General features: G+C 33.0%; 1 protein-coding gene across 2 annotated transcripts in view; it reads left to right on the top strand.

The window, feature by feature from the left end:
• Nucleotides 1-23,139, top strand: part of LOC114344598 (cuticle protein 16.5-like) — a 314,943-nt gene extending 291,804 nt beyond the window's left edge. Inside the window, exons 1-2 of one of the 2 annotated variants that reach the window (XM_050650745.1) lie at nucleotides 18,219-18,336; nucleotides 22,511-23,139. In XM_050650745.1, coding sequence (XP_050506702.1) covers nucleotides 18,319-18,336; nucleotides 22,511-22,945 — 453 coding nt within the window. In that variant the 5' untranslated portion in view covers nucleotides 18,219-18,318 and the 3' untranslated portion in view covers nucleotides 22,946-23,139. Of the gene's footprint in view, nucleotides 1-18,218; nucleotides 18,337-22,510 lie in introns of those variants that run through there. The other variant, XM_028295426.2, reaches the window with a different exon arrangement.
• The last annotated feature ends 4,488 nt before the right edge of the window (nucleotides 23,140-27,627 follow it).

Genomic DNA, 27,627 nt, shown 5'->3' with positions numbered 1-27,627 from the left:
TCTGTTTTTTGAGAACCCCAGGAGTAATTGTGGGCATTAAAATCTCCTAGAAGAATGAAAGGAGTTGGAAGTTGATTAACTAGAGACTCCAGTTCATCCTCAGTTAAATAGTGGTCAGGAGGAATGTTTATGTTGCAGATGGTGTAATTTAGTTGTGCTTTAATTTTTACGGCTATCGCTTCTAGGTTTGTATTTATTCTAATTTGTGTTGCTTGTAGATTCTTTGAGACGTAAATGGCTACGCCGCCACTCGCAACTTGTAGATTTCGGTTTTTAACGAATTCATTGTATCCCCTCATTTTGTGGACATTTTCGTCTCGGAAGTGAGTTTCTTGTAGACACAATATGTCCAGAGAATGGAGGGCTATGATATGCTGTAGCATATTTAAACGGGTACAGTACCCATTTAAGTTCCACTGGAGTAATGACTCGAATGTATTTATTGGGTATCTTGAGATGTATTTGAGATATCAGATTGGGTATCACTTAAATCTTGGGATTGCTTTAGTAATTTCTTTTTTAGCCTTGTGACACGAGTTTTTAGCTTCTTAGTGTTTGCGTGAGGATGTAGTTCTTCTAACATATCTATTAGTTTTGGAATATCTTCTGTGAAGTCTTCCGCAATGCTAAGAACATCCCTCGATCCGTATGTATTTTCTAGGAGCTGTTTAAGCTGATGGCTGTTGATTATGAAGTGAGGAGAATGAGAGTCGATATAGTTTATAATAGATTCAGTAAGTTCTATTTCTGGATCTGATGTATTAGATTTGGGTTTTTTGTTTTTCTGAACGACTGTTTGGGGAAGAGAGAAGGTAGAAGTATTGGGTGGCATTTGTTCTTCTGGAGTGGCTGGGGTCATATCTTCAGCTGTTCGTTTTGTTGCGGATGAAGTTGTTGACTTAGTAGTTTTGTCCGAGGTTGGGATATTTTCAGATTGAGCAGTGTGATCTGGATTTGTTACCAGATTGGATGTGATCAAAGCAGTATTGGCGACGTTTGCACAATTTTCTACTACTGAGGAACTTTCGGGTAGAATATTATTTATTGAGTGGGAATTTAAGTCATTAGGCGATGTTTCATCCGGTTGAGATATTGACGAGATTGGAACATTATGTGTGAGTTGTGATGATTGTTGGGAATGTGGGTTAATATTGCCCGAAGGGCATTGGGATGCAACATGACCCGATAATTTGCAGGTGAAGCAGCGTTGACTGTCTAGGGCTAAAAAGATATGATATGATAGATTATCATGTGTTATTTCTAAAAATTCGGGTATGGTAATATCTGGGGAAGGAGCGATATACACCTGTCTTCTGAAGCTGAGTATGTGTTGGTATTCTGGATTTGATGCACCTATTCTAAGAAAGTTTATTGGAGAAACTAATTTTAATCCAATATTTTCCAGTAAGGTTACAAGAGTTTCGTGTGGGATCGTTGGGCTTACATTCGATAATACTAGTCTGTCTGCTGGTGAAATTAGACGTCTTGCTTTGATGACTTCATTATTGACAACAATTTGACCATGATTAGTTAAAAACTCATCAACCAGTGATTTATTGGTTAGATAAACACATATTCTGTTGTGTGAAATTCTGCTACAGAAAATTATGTTTATTGGTTTTACCAGAGGTCCCAATTGGAGAAGATAATCTTGAAGTTTTGCTCCCTGAATGGAGCCGAAGATAAGTGCCTGGTCTTTGTTAGGATACTTGTAGATATTTTTTGAGACAGTGCTTGCATAAGATGTGTTGGAGGTATTCATATTATTTAAATTATTATCTGGGTGAGTGTTGGTGGATGAAGATTGATTTGTAAATGTTGGTTGTGACATTTTATTTAAAATATTCAAATTTGCTAAGTTATTTTGTTAAATATAATTATTGTCCAAAACATTTTTCCCAGGCCGACCCTGCCTTTTGTTGTTAAAAATTCTTTATTTCGCTAGGCGAGTTTTTACTAGCTAATTACTTTTCAGTCTTGTGTATCTGATATGTAACTTCAATCAGCCTAACAAAAATCGTCTGGATGCAGTTAATATTAAAAATTTACTCACAGTTGCTGTTCTTGGTATTTTATGTCACTGCACTAGTAAAACTTAACTATTAAAAGGCTTTTATTTAGCGATAATTTGTTTAAATCGACCGTAAATTATAAAACGTGTGTTTATAAACAGGTCTCACAAACAAGTCCCTGGAAATTTTTTAAATTTGTAAAAAGAACTTTTTGACTCTCTGATTGCTACTTTACATTCTTGATTCCACCAAGGGACTGGAGGGTGTTTTTTTGGAAATTTTATAAAACCTACGGATAATTCTGCAGCTGTTGTTATAAGCTGAATAAAACTGGAAACTATATAATTTATATTTGCATGGTCATCGCTGGGAGGAGTTAGCTCAGATAAGGATCGAGATATTAAAGAAGAATATAAAGACCAGTCGGCATGCTTTAGATTCCATTTATTAGACGGGATAGAAGAGGGAGTTACATTATTATTTGTTATTAATATTGGGAAGTGATCACTTCCATGTAGATAAGGTGTTACTTGCCAAGACAGTCCAGGTTGTAAAACAGGGTCACATAGAGTTAAATCAATTGCTGAACCGCTACCTGTAGAGACATTAAATCTTGTAATACTACCGTCATTAAGTAAATTGACATTAAGGTTAGTTATAATTTGTTCAATTTTACGCCCTAGACTATCTGATTTACTTGAGCCCCATATGACATGATGTGCATTGAAGTCGCCTAAAATAATACGTGGTTGAGGAATTTGATTAAAAAGGTCTGATAATTCGCGAGCTGTAGGATCAGTACCGGGAGGAATGTATATATTACAGATGTTTATTTTTTGAGGTCCTTTCAGACTTATTGCTATAGCCTCTAATTGTGTCTTTAAATCTATTATTTCAGTATTATATTGGTTATGTACATAAATAGCTGTCCCTCCACTAGCCTGGTTTGCATTAAGTCTATTTTTAATATATGGTGTATAGTTTTTTAGTTTATAAAATTTCTGTTGTTTAAAGTGTGTCTCTTGTAGACAAATGATGGACGGTGTGAATTTTGACATTAGTAATTTGAATTCTTCTAGACGGGTGTAAAACCCGTTCAGATTCCATTGAATTATGGAGTTGAATGTTTTTAATTAGTGGGTGTGTCGCTACAATCTGTAGACGAATAGTCATCCTGTAGTTTGCTAAGCTTCTTCCTCAGTCTTGTACATCGAGATTTCAAGTATCTATGTGATAGCATTGGATAAAGCTTTTTTAAGAGATCTATTAACCCTTCGATATCTTCCGTGTATATTTTAGCAATACTAAGTGGATCTGAAGATCCGTGAGCGTTTTCAAATAAATCTATTAGCTCTTCTTGACTTAAACAGCTACTGTTCGACTTATCTTGGAAAAAGTTCACTGTACAGGTCGTAAGATCTTCAGCTACGTTATGATGGGTTTGGAGATCTGTTTTTGTTCTTTTGTGTTTTGTAATGGGTTCTTTAAAAGGATTTCTACCCTCTGTTTCAGGAGAAGTTAGATCAGAAGCATTTATTTTAGGTGTTTGCCCTTCTGTTTGAGTTGCTGTTATAGTTTCATTTGTTTTAACCGGTTCCGTCACCATTGTTTGGGAGTTGTCGAAAGATGTAGAGTTTTTTGGTGCGGGTGAAGTGATTGTTGCAGTGGAGGTTTGTGGTGCGAGTGCAGTGAGTGTTTCAGTAGAGTTTTGTGTTGCGGGTGAAATGATTGTTTCAGTAGAGTTTTGTGGTGCGAGTGAAGTGATTGTTTCAGTAGAGTTTTGTTGTGCGGTTGAAGTGGTTGTTTCAGTAGGTTCTGAATTACTGATATGTTTAGTAAGTACGGGAGAATTTGCTATTGGTTGAGTTTTATTTTGTTGTGAACTAACAGATTGATCACATTGTGATTGAGAAATGTTTATTGTATTGTCATCGGTGGATTGATTATTAGAATTTGGGCATCGAGATGCTAAATGATTAGTTTGTTTACAAATAAAGCACGTTTGTTTTTCTAGTGAGAAATATATTCGGCGGTTCGATTGATCGTGGTTAATTAATATTGAATCGGGAAGATTTTCAAGATTTTTAGGGGCTATATAAGTAAAACGTCGAAAACTAATGATATGCCTAAAACTAGGATTTGATGTTCCGATCCGTAAAAAATCTACTGGTGTTATTTGATAGATTCCTATCTTCTTGAGTTCATTTTCTATGACGTTATGTGGTATGGAAGGGGGTACATTAGAAATTATTAGTTTCTCATTTGGAGTAATTAGCTTTCTAGCTTGAATGCGATGTTGATTTACTATTATTATCCCATTGTCTGTTTTCAAAAATGTTTCAACAATATTTTCTGAAGTGAAGTAGATGCATATACGATCATTAACAATTCGGAATATTGCAAGTATATTTTTGGGGTCAACTGAGTTGGCTACAGCATTCAGGTAATCCTCGATTTTTGAATTTGGAACTGAATTTAATACAACCGCTTGTTTTTTGGAAGGGAATAATATACTGGTAGGTTCATTTAAAACTGTTGAATATAACTTTGGTGAAGTAGTATCATTTTTGGGAATTTCTTGTTGAGGAAAAACATTTGATGATGAAGCTTCGTTCATATTGATCTACGGAACCTGAGTACGGTCCTTACACCAACACGCAATCATTGGTAATAAGTCGATTTAATTAAATAAATTAAATAACTTACAGTAAATGTCCAAGTATCGGTAATTTTTGTCGATAATTTACACTTTTTCACTTTTAGTACTCAACGTTTATAAACAAACCGCAAAAACTAGTTGTGATTAAAGTAATTAGGTGTTGCTTCGTTGAACGCTCGAAGACGAATCTATACAGAACATTGTTTACGCTAAAGCATAGTTTTAGAACTATTGACGAAAAACTTAAAAAATCTACTAATTTACAGACTTCTCTCCCTTCTCCCCCCCCCCAAACGGGACGCTCAAAATGATGTAACTTTGTACTGAACAATATATGGACCATGTAGAACAATTTGGTGTTAGAGGAAAACTTTTACTTTGGATGTCTGGGTTAGGCGTTTTTTTGGACCAATTACACTATACTACCTCCATAACTTTGGAACCGTTCATTTTAGAAGGATTATGCATAAAACTTTTTTATTTCAAATTTAATGTAGAACATGTTTGTATAGAAGGTGGTTCGTGCTAAACCACATAGTTTTAGAAATATTGACAAAAAACTTAAAAAACTACGAATTTATCGATTTCTCCCTCCTCTCCCTCCCAAACCATATATTATGTTGACCATATAGAACAATTTGGTGTTGGAAGATAACTTTCACTTTGGATGTCTGGGTTGTGCCACTATTTGGATCAATTTTATCATACTATATATCAATAATCACGATATGCATCAGTCGCAAACGTTGTGCTTACTTTTTATTTAAAAAATCGAAAATGTTTGCCTATTGTGCCCACATTTTCGCCTATAACTAGAGAGATATTGCTTCTACAAAAAAATTGTATAAAATAAAAGTTTTGTTTTTCATTTTTACCTAATACTTGTATTGCTGTAAATTAAAACTTTAATGTTTATTGTTTAAAAAACTGCCTAGAAAAACTTAAACTTTATAATTCTACTGCAACCTATCTTAAACCTCTATCTGTCCAACCATTTCCTAAGCTTTCCATATGATAACAAGTCTTCCTCTCCATCTTCTTCCCGGAGGGTCCCGTGGGACCCAATCCAATATTCTTTACGACCATCTATGCCCTGGCATTGTTTGTACATGCCCGTACCACTGCAGGGCTCTATTTTACAACTTTTTTGTAATTGAGCATTCTACGACCATTGCATTCCATATTTCCTGTGTTCTTATTCTTTCCTCTCTGGTGGTTGGTTAGAGTGTTGCTCTATATCACTCTATGTAGTGATATCTTGGCTTGTTTTTCCCGTGATATTGTCATTTCTATATCTTTCATACAAATACCATCGCCGCTTATCATTGTCTCGTCTAAATAGTCTCGTCTAAACTTAAGTTCAAATCTGCAACTTATAGCCTATGGCCTATTAGACCAGTAAGGATCTGCGAAAAAACGTCTATTTTTGAATGTGAGAGGTGGCATTCGGATTTTTGCAGATAAAGTTAGGTGACAACTTCAGTAATAATAATTGACTTATGCTCCTTCTCAAATATGCCCGGAATATTAATAAAAAAATTAAAATATTTAAAAATTTCGAAAAACATCGATTTTTTTCTGTTTTCTTTGCTTATAACTTTAAAACGATTCGTTTTGGAACAAATTCGTAGAGAAATAAAATAAGTATAATTGAATTTTGTATGATATAAGACTGGTAAAAAATGGCTTAAGGTATTACCTTTTCTGCAATATAGCAATAAATACAAAATAAGGGGGCAAAATAAGTCTGTTGTTAGTAATTAACCTTACTACCGTTGTTAGTGTTAACCTTAGTAATTCGCTTAGGAAATTCTTTGTAACATACTTAAATCGTGTATCAAATTTCATTAAAACCGACCTAATCAATTTTGCATAATAAATTTGCAATCGAAATGTTTTTAAAAAAGTTCAACTTTTTTAAAATCTTTCTGAACAAAAAGTAGACCATTTAGAAGTTGGCTAATTTTTTTACATATAAAGAGGTGCTGTACCTATCTAATACACTTTACAGAATTAAAATCGGATTATTTAAGGGGCCTCAGCAATGTTTTAAATTTATAAACAATTTTTTCGCTTATAAACAAATAGCTTTGTTTAATAATAAAAAAATTAATTTTTAGCAATGCAAATAATTAAAACCGGTAAAATTTGACTTAAACTTTCAAATGCTGTCAGCAGAATTGCTATTTTCTTTTTTTATCAAACCTTATTCGCGTTAAAAAATTGCAATTTCTCGATTTTTTGAAAGTTCCATCGCGTTTATCTCGAAAACTATGCATCCTACGAAAAAACTTGTAAGAACATTTTTTGCTTAGAATTACCCAAGAAATACAAAAAAAAATGTTTTATTTTGCGAAAAATCGATGTTATGTAATTCCTCAAGTTCTTTGTTTATAACAATCTTATCGACATCCGGATCAACTGTTACCCAAAAAATTAGTGTTATACGGGTCAAAATACATAAAAGACTTGGGTAAGTCCATCTAAATAAAGGAGCCCGTAGCACCCCCTCCTGGCCGCAGCACTAATTTGTTTATAAGCCAAAAAATTGTTTATAACTTTAAAACATTGCTGAGGCTGCTTAAATAATCCTATTTTAATTCTGTAAAGTGCATTAGATAGGTGGAGTACTTCTTTATATGTAGTACAATTGACAAATCTTTGTATGTTCTAGTTTTTGTTGTGCAAGATTTTAAAAATTTTTACTTTTTTAAAAAAAGTTTAGATTGCAAAATTATTATGCAAAAGTCAATTTTAATGAAATTTGGTGTACAGTTTTAGCACATTACAAAAATTTTCTAAACGAATTAGGAAGGTTCCAATTGTAACCTAAGTGATGGAAAATCATTGAATAAGGACAGGCTTGTTTTGCCCCCTTATTTTATATTTATTGCTATTTTGAAGCAAGGGTGATAAATTAAGATATTTTTAATCAATCGTATCTGATAGAAAATTTAATTATCTTTGTTTTATTCCTATACGACTTTGTTCTAAAATGAATAGTTTTTAAGTTATAGCAATAAAAGTAGAAAAAAAAACGAAATTTTTTGAAATTTTTAAATATTCTATTTTTGTTATTAATGTTCCGGGCATATTTGAGAAGGAGCCTAATTCAATTATTAGTAACGAAGTTATCACCTAACTTTATCCGCAAAAATCTGAATCCCACCTCCCACATCCACCTAAAAACAGATTCTTACTGGTCTATATACTCTTCCGTTAATTTCCTTATCATATTTATTCCCAGTCCTTCCTGTCTTGTACAAAAATGACTTGGTTATCGGCGAAAATTGGTAAATGTAATATATTATTCTCAGGGTCGGCGATAACGGGCCTGCAAGGGATGCACTGAAGTATTTTTTAAAAATTTTAACGCAGAATGAAAGATTACGTTATTACCGAGGGCCGAAAGTCCCTGAAAACTTCTATAAGTAATGTTTATTTTAATAAGTTACAGGGATGAGAAACTAAGAGAAAATTTAGTGTGATTTTTAATTTCAAATATCTTATTCAAAACAAACTTTTTATTCATTCTAAGGGACTTTTGGCCCTCGGTAATAAAGGAATCTTTCATTCTGCGTTTAAATTTTTCAATAATACTTTTTAATTTTCTCAGGATTCGAAAAAAATGATAACATTTAAAATGCATTGAAATTTTGACAGGCGTCAAAATGTTGCATTGTGTTCCTTTCCCGTTAAGTAAAAAACGTAAGCTTAATACGTAAGCAAATTAACTGAGCCTGATACATGCCCCTGTTCTAAACAGCATCGTATTCCACGATACCACTGAAATATTAATTACATTCCTTGCATACCTGTTTGGGGGGCGCCAAAATGACCTTTTTTCTGTCGGTGCTATACAAAATACTAATTTAAAAGACACCGAAGGGCGCCTATGCTACTTTTACAGGCGGGCGCCTAATACCCTAGCGCCGGTACTGATTATTCTCTTGTGCTCTTACGCCTATTCAACATTGTCGATACCATATTTTCGTAAGCAAACGTAAAGTAAGCGTTTAACGTTTAAGGGGATGGGTACGAACTTTCGGCTTCAATGGTATTTGAATGGGATTCATTTTTTTCGAATCTTGAGAAAAGTAATAAGTATTTTTTTTAAATTTTAACGCAGAATGAAAGATTGCGTTATTACCGAGGGCCGAAAGTCCCTGAAAACTTCTATAAGTAATGTTTATTTTAATAAGTTACAGGGATGAAAAACTAAGAGAAAATTTAGTGTGATTTTTAATTTCAAATATCTTATTCAAAACAAATTTTTATTCATTCTAAGGGACTTTTGGCCCTCGGTAATAAAGGAATCTTTCATTCTGCGTTTAAATTTTTCAATAATACTTTTTAATTTTCTCAGGATTCGAAAAAAATGATAACATTTAAAATGCATTGAAATTTTGACAGACGTCAAAATGTTTCATTGTGTTCCTTTCCCGTTAAGTAAAAACGTAAGCTTAATACGTAAGCAAATTAATTGAGCCTGATACATGCCCCTGTTCTAAACAGCATCGTATTCCACGATACCACTGAAATATTAATTACATTCCTTGCATACCTGCTTCGAATTCTGAAGGTTCTTAAAAGTATCCGGTGTCACCTGTCGTGTCATAAGCGTATTAGTTTTGAGGTAGGTAATAAGCAAACCAATATCGTTAATATGGCAATAAAACGAGAAGTCGTTAATCGCAACAAGGAAGTCAGGGACAGAAAGTGGGTAGAATGGTAAGAGAGAGCACCTGTTTGTGGATGTAAATGTGGTATAATCCCGAGGGATTAATACGGTAGTTGACACGATCCGTCCAATAACTATGCAAATAGTTTGTGAAAACACGCAAACAAACGGGATGGAATAATTTATATTTTTTATAGAAATATTTTTATCGTTAATTTATTGTATAATGTCTAAACGCTACTATTAGTAGTGAAAGTCAACCCTGGAATATTTTTATTCTCCTCTAAATAAACTTCTATAATGGTTGTAAATAATTATTATACAGGGTGTCCAGAAACTCTTCCGACAAAAGAAGACCGGAGATTCCTCAGATAATTTTAAAACAATTTAACCCAGTTCATCTAGTCCGTAAATTCTTTCTAAGGGAGCAAGAGCTCTTTAAGATGGCGTGTTGTAATTAGTTTTTTTTTTAAATAGCTCCAGAACACTTTTATTTAGAAAAACGAAAACTGGTACGCATATTTATCTTCTAGCGATTATCTGTCAATTGCGAATTTCTACTACCGGTCATAGGCGTCCGTTTTGGGTGGGCAACGGTTAGTTTATCGCATAACTTTTTTGTCTTTAACTTTTAAGTATTTTTGACACTGGATTATTAAATTCAAAGGTATTCTAGCACTAAAAGTTACACTTGCTTTAGGTCAATAAAATACACCGTTTTATTTTGAATTTGTTTTCAATTTTTTTCAAATTCATACAACGAAACATTTTCAAATCAACTTTTCTAGAAAACGGTGCATCATACTGACTTAAAGCAAGAGTAACTTTTAGTACTAGAATACATCAGAACATAATAATCCACTGTCAAAATGACTTAAAAATTAAAGACAAGAAAGTTATGCGATAAAATAACCGATGCCCTACCCAAAACGGACCCCTATGACTGGTACTAGAAATTCGCAATTGATTTAGATGTTGATTTATATCTGGAAGATCAATAGGCGTACCAGTTTTCGTTTTTCTACATAAAAGCCTTCTGTAGCAATTTTAAAAAACTAATTACAAGACGCCATCTTTAAAGAGCTCTAGTTCCCTTAGGAAGTACTTTCGGACTAGACGAATTGAGTTAAACTATCTTAAAATTATATGAGGGATCTCCGATCTTCGTTTGTCGGTAGAGTTTCTGGACACCCTGTATAATCAATATGGTTTCTTCTAAAGTTGTTTTGATTATCTGCAGTCTTTCCATGTATATAGACATATTCTCCTTTTGGGCATTTGAAATAAGTAGTGTTTGCAATAATTAGGTTTTCTTCTAAGAAAAATTTGAACTAGTGCTTCTCCTATAATATGATTCCCTTGGTTCACTTAACGGAGAGACGCTAAAAAATTCAAAAAAAAAAAGAATGTGTGCGTACTTTGTACGCACGTAAGAAGTTATACTTCTACTACATATTATGTGATTTTTAAGACAATACCAAAAATTTAAAAAAACAAAAGAATAAAACGCACACAGACACATTGAAAAATGCCACAAAGAAAAAATTATTTCTGAACGATAATAATTGTTGCCAAAAATTTTAAATAGGCATTTTCTGAAAAAAAAAATTATATAACAAATATACTTACAATCATAAAATGCATAAAAAAATAAAAAAATAAAAACTTGCATCGGGAATCGAACCCGTGAATTTCGAGGCGCTTTAATTCGTAATCGAAGCCTAGACTCACTCGTCCAATTCCACATTATTTGTCATGTGGAAAAATAGGGTAACTGAACGTTTTACTGTTTGACAGTTGTTTTGAATATAATTAAATTATGTAGTTTAAATTTTGTGGAAGAAAATATTAAAATATAACAAAACAGTAAGAAAACAATATATTAGATAAAGATTGGTAGAACTTTTGTTGGTAATCAAATTACGTATGTAAATCAAAGCATTACATACCTACTAGATAAATAAATCTACGCCAAAAAATCATAATTTAAAAATAAAAATCGGACCTAATTTGGGATTTCTCTCTAAAATCCCCATTCTTGAGAAAATAAATGTATGTATTCCAACCTAATCCAAATGTATAATTACAATATGATAATAATAAAAACTACTTACCAAATTAGAATGAGTTTTCCTTGTCCAAAATAGTCCAAAAGTCCAAAAATATAATATAAAAAGGCAGTATAACTATTAACTAACTTTGTTTCTTTTCCCACAAATTTCAAAACGCAACAGCCATAAATAATCAAACTACGTACAGCTGTGCCACAGCCGCCATATTGAATAATTTTTGACAATGTCATTTGAACATCCAATCAGAACAAAGTTATAATGTTTTAACATATAAAAATTCACCCTCATATCGCCGGTAAAGAAGTATAAATTCAAAAAGAACCATAAACAATAATACTGTAAATAATAACTCACGAATGATGTTGACCACGACTTTTAAGGTAAAAATAACAAAATTGTCCAATAAAATAATTAAAAGGGAAAGTAATAAAGTAGAAAATAAGTATTTTAAGTCGTATTTGGTAAACCGGTTGTACTTTAGCCAGTTGGCTCACTTTACATCGTACATTCACTCATAATAGCCACTTCAGGATTATGAAGCCCTCTAACATAGAGGATGGCCATAATATTTTGTAGTCACTCAATAGTCTCCAAAACGTGTTGGCCACCTCTGACCTTATGTCTTGTAGTTATTCAAGACATAGTTGACTGTTTGCTCCATGAAGCGGTCCTATTATTTACCGATGTACCGTGACTAATGCCACGACTGACATATATATCCGTTCAATATAAATTTTGGCACACGCTTAAACATTGTACATACATTACATTTATTTTCTCAGTGAAAGTTATGCTACCTTCGAAATCAATTTTTTTTTTGAGCGCCTACGATTTTTTATGCTCTTCTGGCAAGTTTGTCAGCTCTTTCATTGTAGTATATTTCCTGGTGATCTTTAACCGTACCAGTGTGACACTGTTATGCTCTACCAATCTATGGTGTTCCTCTAGGCTTTCCCACACTAGCCTGGACTGCCTGGAGCCCACATAGGTCTTATAAAAGTCCTGGCTACTATTTATATATACATTTAGACCTGGATCCCGCGTACCAAAAAAAAGTTGATTAATAGCAAGCTGAAAATTTGTTAATAGCTTAACGGTGTCTGTTCGGACAAATTTTGATGTATGGGAACACTGGAACAGGGGAAGTTTTAATTGTGGAACAGGTTAAAAATTCGGAACGTCAGACTACGAAAACTTTCCATGTATTTTGTTGGACAGAACTTCCAATTGATTTGTTACCATTTCATTAAACTCTCATGCAGAAATCAGACTGGTGTTTACCACCAACTGGGCATTTTAATGGATGGAACACGAAGAATATGTCAAATGACAGGAATCATGTTGGTTAGTAATAGAAGTCTGATTTTTGCATGAGAGTTTAATGAAAGGGTAACAAATCAATTGGATGTTCTGTCCGACAAAATACATGGGACGTTTTCGTAATTTGGCGTTCCAAATTTTTAACCTGTTCCACAATTAAAACTTACCCTTTTCCAGTGTTCTCATACATCAAAGTATATCCGACTAGACACCGTTCAGCTATTAACAAATTTTCAGCTTGCTATTAATCAACTTTTTTTGGTACGCGGGATCCAGGTCTAATTGGTTGGTGTATACAACCAATTGATTGGTTGTATATTGATCTGCTTCAGTTCAAAATCCGTTATGTTAGTTTATTTTAGAGAGTACAAGACTTTAAAAATTTTTTTCTGACATACAGAAATATATTTTTTTAATAAATGAGGCAAATAAAATATTGAATTTTTCATTTTTGAATATCTAGCTATCAGCCCATTCATAATCAAATTCCAGAAGGAACTTAGGGACTTAGCTTTTTCCTGTTCGTTTTTGCCAGGTTTGAATATAAAACTCACATGAGCATCTATGCTTTTAGTATGTACTCCATTCTTAATGCAACCTGTAAGTACATATGCATAACTTTTTGTACAGAAAATCCTGTTCCTTTTGATATATGGCTTATATTGTAGTGATTTTTCCTTATTTGATTTTGTCATAGTTTACTATTTCTTTTTCATGTACCCTCCTAGAACCATAAATCATGGTATCTCATCCAGTCTGCTGCCAGGCGTCTATTGGTCTCAGTTTTGCTTTAGATTCCGGGGGGTGTACTATGAAAAGTTCTTTCAGAATCTTTTTACTACTCTGTGTGTATTCACCTGGCTCCTTATGAAGTCAGGGAATACGTTTCTAATAGTCCTTAGAGAACTTTATAAAACATTGACATTTGTTCAATCTGTGCTCCCTCCTCGCAATGGTTCCTCCATCATTTATTTTAATTTTATCCTTTCCAATTCAATCTCATATCATCTTTTGCTGAAAAGATTTCATGTTATATTCCCTATACCCAAATGCCCTAATTTCGGACTTATTGCTACATTTATTAAAAATAAAAAATTAAACGAATTATAAAAATCGATTTCTTGGCCCGAGTAGACATTATTTTAGGTTCTTTGGATCATTGAGGACAAGAAAGGTCTTTTGTAATTTTCCTCTAAAGCTAATCGTTTCTGAGTTATAAACAATTTAAAACTGATAAAAATAGAAAAATGACAATTTTCACGGTTCAAAAACAAAAGGTGATTTTTTTTTAATTACGAAGTACCTAAATTCAAGCTCAAACCTTCTTCTGTCAGCTCCTAAAAAGAATTTTTGGCACGAGTTCTAAAACATTGTAATTGTTAATGAAGCGCATATGAGAGGACGGGCGATTGGGCTGCATTAACAACTAAAAAACTATGCTTTAGAATAAAATAAGACCAAATCACTTATCAATAACTCATAAAATAAGGTTTGATCTTGAATTTGGGTACTTTGTAGTTTCAAAAATAATATTCTTTACTTGTGTTTTTGAACCTTGAAAATCGTTATTTTTCGGTTTTTTTCAGTTTTAAATTGTTTATAAGTCGGAAACAATTAACTTTAGAGGAAAATTACAACAGACCTTTTTTATTCCCAATGATCAAAAGAACCTAAAATAATGTCTACGCGGGCCGAAAAAATTAATTTTTATAATTTGTTCAATTTTTTTTTGTAAATGTAGCCATAACTCCAAAATTGTGGCATTTAGGTATAGGGAATATAATATGAAAAATAATCAGCATTTCTTAAGAACTTCAAAATGTAAAAAAATATATAGGATATTCTATTTGAAATAAGAATGTTCATTAGATTTCCAGAAAAACGGAAGATTTTACAGCAATGTAATTACCACTATAATATCGGCCGCATTTGAAGACACTTACTCACCAAAATCTATAAAATTCGTTTTACCGGTTTCCGAGAAATTACTGTTTTACGCATGTAGGGGGTTTATACGCCACTAGCGTGAACTGCCGTTCTCTGGGATATCACCAATTTCATATGTAAAAAATACCATGAGACTGGTTAAAAAATAAATAAATTTAATTTGGCCCGTCGTTACAAAATATCGCTGTAACCATTTTGAAAACTTGAAGCTTAAAGCTGTCGGTATTTTTTATTATAAAGAACCAAAGACCAAAGAATATAATAATGTGTATTATATTATTTACTACTTTATATTTGGGGTTGGATTTTTGTTGCATTTTAAAGTAAAATTAAAATGACTGTCTTAGGTAAAAGTGAGAAAGATATCAATAATATTTACAATAACTGCATCATCTTTTCGAGGCAGAATCACCACTTCGGCTAAGAATAACCGCTCTCCGCATCCATCATCATTACTGCATAGAAACTAACGTAAATCGAAGACATCTGTGGGCAAAAAAATAAGTGGTGATTTAATGAATGGTCACGGCATCTCCGATACATCAAGGAAAATCTCTAGCGCGTCGTATTGAGAAGAAACATGTATTCAGTTTTGTGATTAGTTCGACAAAAAACTTCCTTTGGTATCGCTCTTTGGAATAAAACATCGATTTTCAAAGTATTATTCGCGCTGTACTACATTCAAAGGAAACAACCGACGAATATAAAGTGTATATTTTTTCATTTTTTTTTTTTTTTAGAGCCTAGCAAAAACAACTAGTTATGAAGATTGTGTGCATCTGAAAAAAATTACAGAAAAAGCCACAATAGCTTGAATATTTGAGATTGTAAATGAATATCGAAATATTAAAAAGTGTAAATAAAGGGTGCACCCTCATGATTAATTTAAAGGTACTTTTCTTCGGCGTTATCTAACTGCCCCACGAACTACCTGGGCCCATTAATCCCAAGTACCTGCTGCCCCATCGCCGAGAAAGTTGAGTATTAAGTCTTAATGACCGGAAATTCCAAATTTGATTATAGTTGAAAGTAAGAATATAAATATTTTCAATTATTCACTTCAGTTGCAAGTATTACGGTATAGTGTCCGGTTTTGTCCGTTAGTGTTTAACTTTTAAATGGCGAATCCAACGACTATGTTTAGTCAAAGAAGAGAATTTTATTAATAATTAATGAATATGAATATTCAAATGCCCATGTCTCCAAAGATCGAAAAGTTAGATGGCGATGCATCAAAAAAGGGCGTCAACAAAAAGTGTACACAAAGGACGGTGATGAAAATTACGTTATTCTTGAAAAAGCATCGGTGGAGCATAATCATGCTCCACCAGATGCATCATCCATGCAGATATCCACTTGACCCGCAAATTTTTAGTAACTCTACAAAGAGGAAAGCTATAGAATATATGTGAAAGACCTTTAAAGATTGTCCACAAGGAATTGAGGAAGGAAATTTTCAGCAATTTACCGCTGATGACGAAAGACATTTCTTGCGTTCGAAGAAATATCTATGCTGCAAGACGAAAATCCATATCATCATTGCCCAAGTCACAGGAAGAAGTTCTACAAGTGTTAGTGTACTTAAATTTAAAAACAAATACAGGTGAAAACTTTTTATTATCTACGAAAAATAATTCCGCAATTTTTAGTTGTTTCACAAATCTTTACTTTTTGTGTAATGTAGATTATTTGTATGTAGATGGAACTTTTCAATACTGTTCTAAATATTTTTGTCAGATGTTTGCTACACATAGGAAATCAATGGGAATATCATTTTAAAGTCGATTATTTTAAAATGTGAACCAGTGCCAATATAACACAAACACACACATTTTAAAATGTAGAATATTTTTTATGATTGAATTGAGGGCATGAGAGCCATACAGGGTGTCCCAGACTAATTTATCCAGGCTATATCTCTTAAACGAATAGAGGTTTTCGAATGGGACAAAGACTGATATATTTTATTTGTACTACACCTTAATATGGCGCAGAGAAAATCATCCATTAGTTACAACCGCTAACTTTAATTTTATTAATAGCACCCTGTACATTTTTTTATAATTTTGGATGTGGTCTTCTATCGTCTGTTTAACAGATTTTTTAAAAATAAAATCGGTTAGTAAGTAATCAAGAAAATATCAGTTTATTTTTGTTAATTATGTGTCCCTGACTAATTTATCCAGCCTACATTACTTAAACGAATAGAGATTTTTGAATTGGACAAAAACTGATCTATTCTATTTGCAATAAACTTTAATAGGGCTTAGAAAAAATTCATCCCCTAAATATTCATCCCTTAGTTACAGGGTGCTATTAAAAAAATTAAAGTTAAGGGTTGTCTCTAAGGGATGAATATTTAGGGGATAAATTTTTTCTACGCCAAATTAAAATGTATTACAAATAGAATAGATCAGTTTTGTCCCATTCGAAAATGTCTATTCGTTTAAGAAATATAGCCTGGATAAATTAGTCTGGGACACATAATAAAAAATAAACTGATATTTTCTTGATTACTTACGAACCAATTTTATTTTTAAAAAATCTCTTAAATAGACGACAGAAGGCCACATTTAAAACTATAAAAAAATGTATGGGGTGCTATTAAAAAAATTAAAGTTAGGGTAATCAACTATTTTCAATGAGAAATAAGCCACAATTTTACCAAAAAAAAAGAAGATTTTATTAACATTTCGACGACCAAGTCGTGTGTCGTTGTCAAAATACAAAATAATTTTTTTATTACATTATTTTGTATTTTGACAACGACATCCGACTTGGGCGTCGAAACGTTAATAAAATCATCTTTTTGGTAAAATTGTGGCTCATTTCCCATTGAAAATAGTTGATTATAAAAATGCCACAAGGAAATAGCTTCAGAACAACATTAAAGTTAGGGGTTGTAACTAAGGGATGAAAATTTAGGGGATGATTTTTTTCACGCCATATTAAAGTAAATGGAATATTTTTGTTCCATTCGAAAATCTCTATTCCTTTAAGAGATATAGCCTGGATAATTTAGTCTAGGACACCCTGTATATTGATGCCCATCATGATTTATAATATTATTTATGATCTGATGATTTTCGAATTGAAAATATGATTTTCGAAGTGGAAGCCAAAACGTCAAATAAATTTAATTTCAAACTTAAATTGTGCCTTATTTCCCAAATAAAATAGCAAACTGCATAAAATGTCACAAGAAAATAGCTTTATAACAATATTTGTAAAAAGAAAATAACAACTAAAAACGACATTTTGATTCGAACTAATATAGTTTTCCTCCCAAAAATTTAATTTAGTTATGAGACTTAATCTCGAAAGAAATGTCAAAACACATTTTATGATGTTACTAGATTCCTCAACAAATTGTACGAAGCCATCGCTTGAAGAATAACAATAGCCAATAAATATTCAAGACATCACCAAAATTTCGTGCAATATTGTCTGGTGGCACTAACAATAATTAGAATCGATTTCAACAATGTTCTACATATTGTAAGACAAGGTATGCATTACATGTCAATGGGCTAGGTGTGAGGACATCTTCGAGATATAAATACCCATCGATTTTTATTTTCAGGCACAGTCCACTCGACTAGCAATTACCTAAGACAACTAAGTAAAATGGCTTCACAAAAAATGGTAAGTTTTTGGTTTTGGATTTTATTTTTCATTTTAAGTTTTTGTTGTTAGTTTGTTTTCAAAAATAGGCAGTAACCATTCAAACAATGTTCATTGTTGTTGGGGATCTTTAGTACACTTACTAAATTCACTATCTATTATTGCAGTATTATAGTATAGTACCTATAGTACTTACAAATTAGAAGTGTATTTACAAAATACCAGTATATATTTTTTGAGAATGTTTTTTAATTAATTGTTTCTTTGATATCCTCAATAGTGTATTCGCCCAGAATTTCTTTAAACCTGACATTTTTCGCTCCTTTATTTTATTTTTAAAATAAGGTTTTATATAAATATTTCTCTCTCACTTCTTAGTCCAGGTTTTTATAGCTGGACAGTGTAACTCCAAGGTATTTTATTTCCATTACCTTTTTAATACTGATGCCATCAATTTCTATTTTACATCTAATTGGCTCTTTGCTGATAACAATTTTTTTAGTTTTCTGAGATGGGATTTTCATATTAATTATTTTTCTCTTATGTTAAATCTGTGGACAAGTCTTTACATGAGTCTTTACAAACTATATTTATCTTGAACTATCAATATTGCGGCGTCTGCGTAACAGAGTATTTTTATTTCTTTGTTTTCCATTATGTATCATCTTCCTTTGTTTATACTTTTGACGATTTCATCCATGATTAAATTGAAGAGAACAGAGCTCAGTGAATCCTCCAGTCAAATTCCTATGCGTATGTCTATAGCTTCTTTAAGTTGTATTATTACTTTCTTTTTGTTGTTTAGGTAGATGTTTTCAACCGGTTTTACGATATTTAGGGGAACTTCTCTATTATACAGAAGTTGAATTAAATCTTTGAGTCTAACTCTGTCAAATGCTTTCTTTAAGTCAATCAGATACATAAATTCTGGTCTATTATACGTTAGTGATATCTCAGTAAATTGATTTATGGCGAATATTGCATCTATAGACGATCTCGTAGTACGAAGTCCTATTGGTTATCTGCTAAACTTATCCTCTGATTCGGTAGTTCCTGTAAAATGTTAGTTGTAAGTTTTGGGGTAATATATTATGCCGCGGGTCTCTCTATAGACACATAAAGCGTGGTCTTGCTGTACCTATAATATTGCTGTCAATATTTTTTGCAATATCCTAAATCTATACGATTCAAATAAATTTTTACAAATGATGGTTAAAAATTTTATTGATTAGATTCGAAGCAGTTGTATACAATCCAAACAAACAACAGATATCTATTTGGCCACACAGCATTATTAATCACACCATTTATATTTCTTTAATTTGTTTTTTCTTTACTTCACACCAATCAGCCTGACAAGTACAATAATTCATTGATTAAAAACCATTTTGTGTTATATCAACACAACATCAAACTAATTATTAAAATGAAAATATATTTCAACAGATGGTTTATACAATTTGATTTGTTGTAGCCAACATACTAGAGAGCATACTGCAAGCATTGTTGGATATATGTTGCTTGTTAGATTGTGTTTTTGAATTATTTTTTATTATTTCTAGCCGCTTTTTCAATTTCGAATACATGATTCTAGACACTGGGAGGCTAATTGGTAATGACTTCGATAATAAGTCTATTATATTTGTGGGACAATGAAAAATAACAATAAATGAATCAATAGGTAGAGAGTTTTGATTTTGTAATTGTGTTATTGGATATTTCAATTCAATTAATGTCAAAATTAGAGAATATTTAAAAATCCTTTAAAGGAATCAGTTTTTTAACGTACATCTACCCACTAACCTTGAAACACTTCTTTATTTAAAAAAAAATTTTCTCTAAAAAAGCTAACAATTGCAATATTACATCTACGAAGCGATTTTTCTTCTAAAATTTGCTAGAAACTGTTTACAAATCGGTACTGTCTAAGCCTTCTGACAGGTATCTGTTCTATTGATTCTTGTTATCAGTGTTTTTTGGTATCTGTTCTTCTCTCCATATGGCATTCAATATTTTTAGTAATAACTCTGCATAACTGTTGCATTTTGTCGCATTTTTTATTTCACTTGCTATTCTGTCATGAGTTTGTAGCATCTCCTGGAAATATTCTCCCCCATCTGTTCATTATTTTTTCATTTTTTCTGTGATAATTTCTCCAGTTTTATTCTTTATGCATTTACGCCTTGAATTTTTTTCTTTTCTCATTGATTTTAAAACTTCATAGAACGGTCTCTGATTCTTTTTACTGTTTCCATTTTTTCTCCAAATTCTGTCCATTTGGCCTATGTTGCTTTTGTCACAAACTCTTTTACTAATCTTCTGTATTTTTTATATTCTTCATAGTTTTCTGGTGTTTTATTTTGTAAGTATATTTTCCAAGCTATTCTCTTTCTTTTAATTTTCTGTTTTATTTGTTCATTCTACCACGCAATTTGCTTCCTTTTATTGCTCTTCATATTTTTGGTCCACATATTTCTGCCCCTGTATTTAAAATAACCTGATTTTTGTTATCTGGTACTTCTTAGTATGTTTTTTATTTTTCAATTTGACATAATAGTTTGATATTCTTGTTTCTTTTCTTGCAGTTTGTTAATGTTGGTATTATCTAACTTATTTTGTTTTATTTTCATTACTAAATAGCGGTTACACTTCCCATTTCTGTCTTTTTTGTTTATTACGTTTTTTCTGTTAGTTGTTTTCTACTAAAATGTAATACATTATCGATTTTTCTGCTCTACTTTTAATATTTCTTATGTTTAAAAAATATATTAGTTGTTACCTAATTTTGCATCATTCAGAAGTCTAGCATTCTTATGCCATTATTGTTTCGTGCTGTTTCTCTATACAGATTGGGCCAAAGAAAAGAGTCCACCTCGTTAGTTTGGCAGTATTTATTAGATTTTAAGGAAATGACGAAACAGGTTGATTTTTGATCTAAGGAGGACACATTTTTACGGTACATACATCTGTCATTTATCAACCCCCTCTCTTCCACTCCCCCCCATATTTTTAAATAGGGAATAGGGGCTGTGTGCTAGCTCATTTGAAAGGTTATTCAGTTCTCTATTTAGTAATATAAATATTAACATAATTATTTATTCAGGGTGCCCAAGGAAAACATTTTAAATTAAATTAATTAACACAAAAATAAGAATGTATATGTAATTTAGTTAATGCAAAATACATTCTACTGCTGCCACAAAACAAAAAAAATGTTTTTAATAAATAAACTTTGCTTTTTGCTTAATTTCAATGTTCAAGCTGCTAATTCAATATTGAATTTAAGCAACAAACAATGTTTATTTATCAAATAAACATTTTTTTTCTGTATTCTGTCAGCAGTAGAATGGATTTCAAGTTAAATAAATTACATATATATTTTGCTTTTTGTGTCAATTATTTTAATTCAAAATAATTTTTCTTGGACACCCTGTATAAATATTTATGCCAGTGGTAATATTACTGAATAGAGAATTAAATAAACTTTCAAATGAGCTAGCACACGATCTCTATTCTCTATTTAAAAATAAGGGGTGCGGGATGTGGAAGGGAGGTGGTTGACATATGACAGATGTATGTACCTTAAAAAATGTGTCTCCCTTAGATCAAAAATCGACCTGTTTTTCAATTCCTTAAAATCTAATAAATACTGCCAAATATCGAGGTGGACTCTTTTCTTTGGCCCACTCTGTATATTGGCTATAACCATTGCAAATTCATATCTATCTTGTGCTTTTCTGTGTGTTTAACCTGATCCAGTCGCAAATGTTTTTCAGCTAGGATATTTATCGTCCACGGAATTCCCTTTTTCCTTCGATTTTACCCTTCATAATCAGCTACAACAACTCATACGTATCATTTCTGCGTATGTGCCTCAAATATGCTGTCTTTGGTCTTTTAATGGTGATCAGAATTTCACTGTCTCTTCCCATTCTCTCTTTATATTCCAGGATATTTGCACCTATTCTACTATTGAAGTCATCTACTAAATATATATGAAGTTTTGCTTGTTCCATAACCAATGCTAATTTTTCCCAGAATATACCATTCATCAAGCGATATAATTATTCATTTCAATAATCCTGGAATTACAAATCTAAAAATAAATTCAATCTTTTAGTATTTAAGTTGATTATATTTATCTTACTACAGCAAACAAATAAATGTTTTTATTCTTATATTATTATTATTTCAGATCGTTGCTCTCCTAGTAGCAATCGCAGTCTCAGGCTGTTTGGGAGGCCCTTCAGTTCCCGCAGTCCCAGCAGCCATAGCTGCTGTACCAGCAGCTTACTCTGTCCCATACGCCTCATCTTACACCGCCAGTGTTGTTAACCATGGTATCGCCGCTCCCGTTGTTGCTGCCCCCGTCGCCGCTCCTTTGGTCGCCGCCCCCGCTCCAGTCGTCGCCGCTCCTGCGAGAGTTGCAGCTCCTCTTGTAGCTCCTGCAGCTCTTCCATACGCCGCCCTTCCAGCTGCTTACAGCGCTCTTCCTGCTGCTTACAGCGCATATCCTGCTGCTTACAGCGCTCTCCCAGCTGCATACAGCGCTCTTCCAGCTGCATACAGCGCTCTTCCAGCTGCATACAGCGCTTTGCCCGCAGCTGCTCCTTTAGTAGTCAGGAAGTAAGCGGATTAAAGGAAATGTGACCAAATACAACAAACCAACTGTTACGAAAATATCTCTTGCTACGGTGGCATATAGTTAATGTATTACGAAGAAACGTTGCTGCCTTATCAGGGGTGAATGACCTGTCGTGTATATAGTGTATATTTGTGAAGCTTTAGGTAATTTTTAAATAAATAATTTTGTATTCATTAAAAGGTGATATTATTTAAAAGAACCCATTTTTTAAAACGAAAATAGAAATAACCCTAATTGTACTGAGATTTCAGTATGACTACTAGCTAAATGAAAAAAATCTCTACAATAAACTAAATCATAAAATTGGTAACAAAATAAGCAAAGATCCGAACATTATATCCCTCTCTTGTCGTGTCCCCATTACTGAGGATCGTGATTCCTTCCAATACTCCGAACTCCGAACAAATTTTCTCCATTGGTCTCTGTACTGTAATATAATTACCTTACAGACGGAGAGCTAGAGCCGAATAATCATCGTCATAAGTAATATGGAGTTTTTCCTGTGAAATGTGTCCATTGTATATTGAAAATTTTGACCCCTTTCAGGCTGACACCTCAGTGGATACAAGAAGTAGCAACAAGGGATGAAAGGGGAAAGTTAGTGCAGTCATTAAAGGTTTTCACCTCCTATTTTGTTAAATCTCCATCGATTTGCATGAAAATTGGTGACTAGTTAGAGTTTAGAGCATACCTCAAGAAATAAAACTGATTTGGTGCCAACTTCCACTTTTACCCTAGAGGTGAATACCACCCCTACCCGCGGGTGAAAACAATTTTATTAAAAATAACCCTACAAGTCGATAGAGGGACAAGTTTTAAGTAAAATTTGTTATATCATGTTATTAAAATAAATCAATACTTTTTGAGATATTAAAGATCAAAGATTTGTCTATTTAAGAGCATATTGCGTGAAGTTATGCTAAATTTATAATATCGAAATATGTAATATAAAAATGATATTTTAGTAACATACAATTAAGTAATATGTTCTTTTTATCATCCGTAACTTCAAGCATGTGCTCAAACAGACAAATCTTTGATCTTTAATAACTCGAAAAGTATTGATTTATTTTAATAACATGATATAACAAATTTTACTTATAATTTGTCCCTCTATCGATTTGTGGGGTTATTTTTAGTAAAATAGTTTCCACCCCCGAGAAGGGGTGGTATCCACCCCCAGGGTAAAAGTGCAAGTTTTTTTTTTCTTTTGGGGTATGCTCTAACTAGTCACCAATTTTCATGCAAATCGATGGAGGTTTAACAAAATAGAAGGTGAAAACCTTTAAAGACTACACTAACTTTCCCCTTTCATCCCTTATTGCTACTTCCTGTATCCACTGAGGTGTTAGCCTGAAAGGGTGATTATCAATATACAATAGACACATTTCACATGCCTAACTCCATATTACTTATGACGATGATTTTTCAGCTCTAGCTCTTAGACTATTACTCATTTAGTTGACGAAAAAAGAATAGCTGTTCAAGAAGAGCTTTTTAGCAATCTGGTATGCTTTGTCTAGATAATTATTCATATTTACAAGATGTGTGAAACCAAAGGGTCCTGGTCCTTTAGAGCGTTTAAAAAATAATGGTATTTTTCTTTTAACTGTACACTTAGATACAATTTCTTCAAAGAAATATGTTGTACTAAATGAATGAATACTACTTTTAGAATCTAAAAATAAAAAAACTCTTCCTGTATCTCGGACCTTTATCGCCATATCCAAAAGGCTACGTATCAGCCCTTATAAACTGTCGTAGTAGTACTACTATCTGCTTGTCCATCCGGGAATTTTTGTCGAGTCGGGTGTGGTATGGTTGTGGTTGTGGTGTCTCGATACTGGTGTAGAGATCGCGTGAGCCGAGATATGTAGTTGATATAAAGGACATGTGAGCATCGGCTGGTGTGGGCGCGCGACAACTGTACCGCTCAGCCGGTACGCCACCCAGGGCGACGTGGTCACGCAACGCCCAACACAAACACACACGGACCGATCGACCAGTGCAGACCAGAAGAAGACGAAACCGCAGTGGCGCCTCTCGGTGGCAACTATAAGGTTCCTGTTTTGTGATAATGAACTATTATAATGATGATCTTAAGTTTAAAAACATCTAGAACTATTCTTAAAGAATCAGTCCTTTCAGCGAAATAAGCTAGATAGGTCATATTTTATTATAAACACTTATTTTAAAGCAAAGTTTACAGAAAACCAACTAGAATACAAAACATTTAAAGGCAATTGATTATGTAGAAGATGAATATTAAACAATATATAGCGATAAAATAGATAGGCATAAAATACAAAGGAGAAAAGACAGTCTTAGGGGAGTCTAAAGGGAGTCTTACAAGGGAGAAAATACAATAAATAAGGAGGTACAACATTGACTTTTAAAATAACCAGCTAACCAGCTTAAAGTGACTGTTTAGTACTAATAACGGTTCGTCATCATCATCATAATCATGCAACCTCTTCTGTCCACTGCTGGATATAGGTTCCTCTCATTTTTCGCTACTATCCACGGTTCTGTGCGTCTTGTGATTTCTTGGATATTCGTTTAATGTCGTCCATCCAACGTGTTGATGGTCGTCCTCTGCTGCGTTTGTCTTCTCTTAGGTGCCAGTCAATCTGGGGCGGCTCGTGATAGTAGAAGGTGGTGAGGCACACTACACCTGAGGAATTTTATTATTATGGTTAGCTTCTCTTTAATGGCCGGAAGGTCGATTTTGTGACGTCATAACGCTAGGACTAATCTAGGACCAATAATCCCGGACAAAAACTCCTCACAAATTATCCCTGGACAAGAAATCCCCAGACAAATAATCCCCGGACAAACAATCCCCGGACAAAAAATCCCAGAAAAACCCCCGGACAAATAATCCCCGGACAAAAAATCCACACAAAAAATCCCGGACAAATAATCTACAAAAATTTTTTATTCAAAATATCCCCACAAAAAATTCCGGACAAAAAATCCTCAAGAAATATTTGCTGTCGATTAGTTCTCTAAAACTTTTCCAGTGAATGCGATCGACTCAAATGCTTTTAGCCTCAGTGCATAGAGTTATTTTCAATTCCAATTCCATATCGAAAACTTCAAATTTTACATAACAAAAGAGTGTGCGTTTTTTCAAAAATCGTGGAAGATATGGGGAATGAGCTAAGGCTGTGCGAATCATGCTGCAATATTATTCGCTTAAATATTTTGCTCACTCTGATTTAAATAACTATGTTCAAAAAAATTTTACAAAAAAAAAACACAACCACAGCATACAACATTCTTGAAACACTTAAAAACTACTTTTGTATGTAAATGTAACAAATAAATAAAAAAAAATTATTAGTTATATATTTTACAAAAAAAAAAAACACAAACACAAAATACAACATTTTTGAAACACTTAAAAACTACTTTTTTATGTAAACATCCGATGTGGAATTGGAAACGTTAATAAAATAATTTTTTGAGTTAAATTGTGGCTTATTTCCATTTAGAAAAATAAATTACTAAAATGTCACAAAGAAATAGCTTTATAACAATATATTAGGCGATAATGAACAATGATTTAAAATGAACAATGTTTTAAATACATATCCATAAACTTCTAAAATATACCATTCGTATAATATACCGCGTATGCATAGAAAGCTATGATCTGCAATCGACTTGGTGCTTGTAGTCGGTTCAGTTCGGCTATTCCTATTGCGTTCCGCGGAGCCTGAGGCCAGCCTCAAGGATGGATGAATTTTTTTTCTAGAATCGGTGGCATATTTTCCAAATTTTGCCGGATTTACTGTTGGCGTTGTCCTATATTGTTACAGATGGTGTGAGGTAGCTTCAACTGTAATGATTTGATAGTTGGAGTGAGATGCATGATGCATAGATGCATATAGTACTGGCACGTGGAAGACGGATAAAAAGATAAAGAGTCAGGGCAGTACCGATTTTAATTTTTTTCATAAAAATAAAGGTATTTTGGAAATTTCAAAAAGTTAAATTATATTTAAAAACTGATTATAAAACAACGAAATAACGTAAATAGTCGATTGATATACTGATGAGGCACTGCCTCACCTGCCTCATAGGATAAGCCGCCACGGCAGTCAATTAGTTTTCTGGAGTCTTTTAGTCTCGCTATGGGACCTGCCCAATTCCATTGCAGCTTGGCTATACGTTCGATGACATCAGTGATACCTGTTCTTTTCCTTAGGTCTTGGTTCCTTATTTTGTCATTTTTTGTCACGCCGAGAATCGATCTTTCCATACGCCTTTGTGCCACTCGCATTTTTAGTGCTGTTGTTTTTGCGAGCGTGAGAGTTTCTGCTCCGTTTTTCATAAGAGGAAGAATGCATTGGTCAAATGTCTTCCGTTTCATAGCTATCGGGATGTTTCTCTTAAAAATGTCTCTTAGTGAACCATACGGCGCCCAAGCAAGTGTTTTCGTCGTTGAAATTCACAGGTCTGATTATCCTTTCTTATTCTGATTTCATGATCGAGATATACTTATGTACTTTTCTGTCAATTCTACCACTTGATTTTGGTTGGCTAGGAATTCGCTGGAAATTAAATTTGTCATAAATTTAGTCTTACTGATGTTCGTTTTTAGACCTGTTGTTGAATATACGTTTTTAGTTCTTATAGCATTTGTTGTGCTTCACTCAGAT

This window comes from Diabrotica virgifera, chromosome 5, assembly GCF_917563875.1.
Source record: "Diabrotica virgifera virgifera chromosome 5, PGI_DIABVI_V3a".
NCBI lineage: Eukaryota > Metazoa > Arthropoda > Insecta > Coleoptera > Chrysomelidae > Diabrotica > Diabrotica virgifera.
Note: the sequence above shows the minus strand (reverse complement) of the source record. Positions and strands in the feature narration are given on the sequence as shown.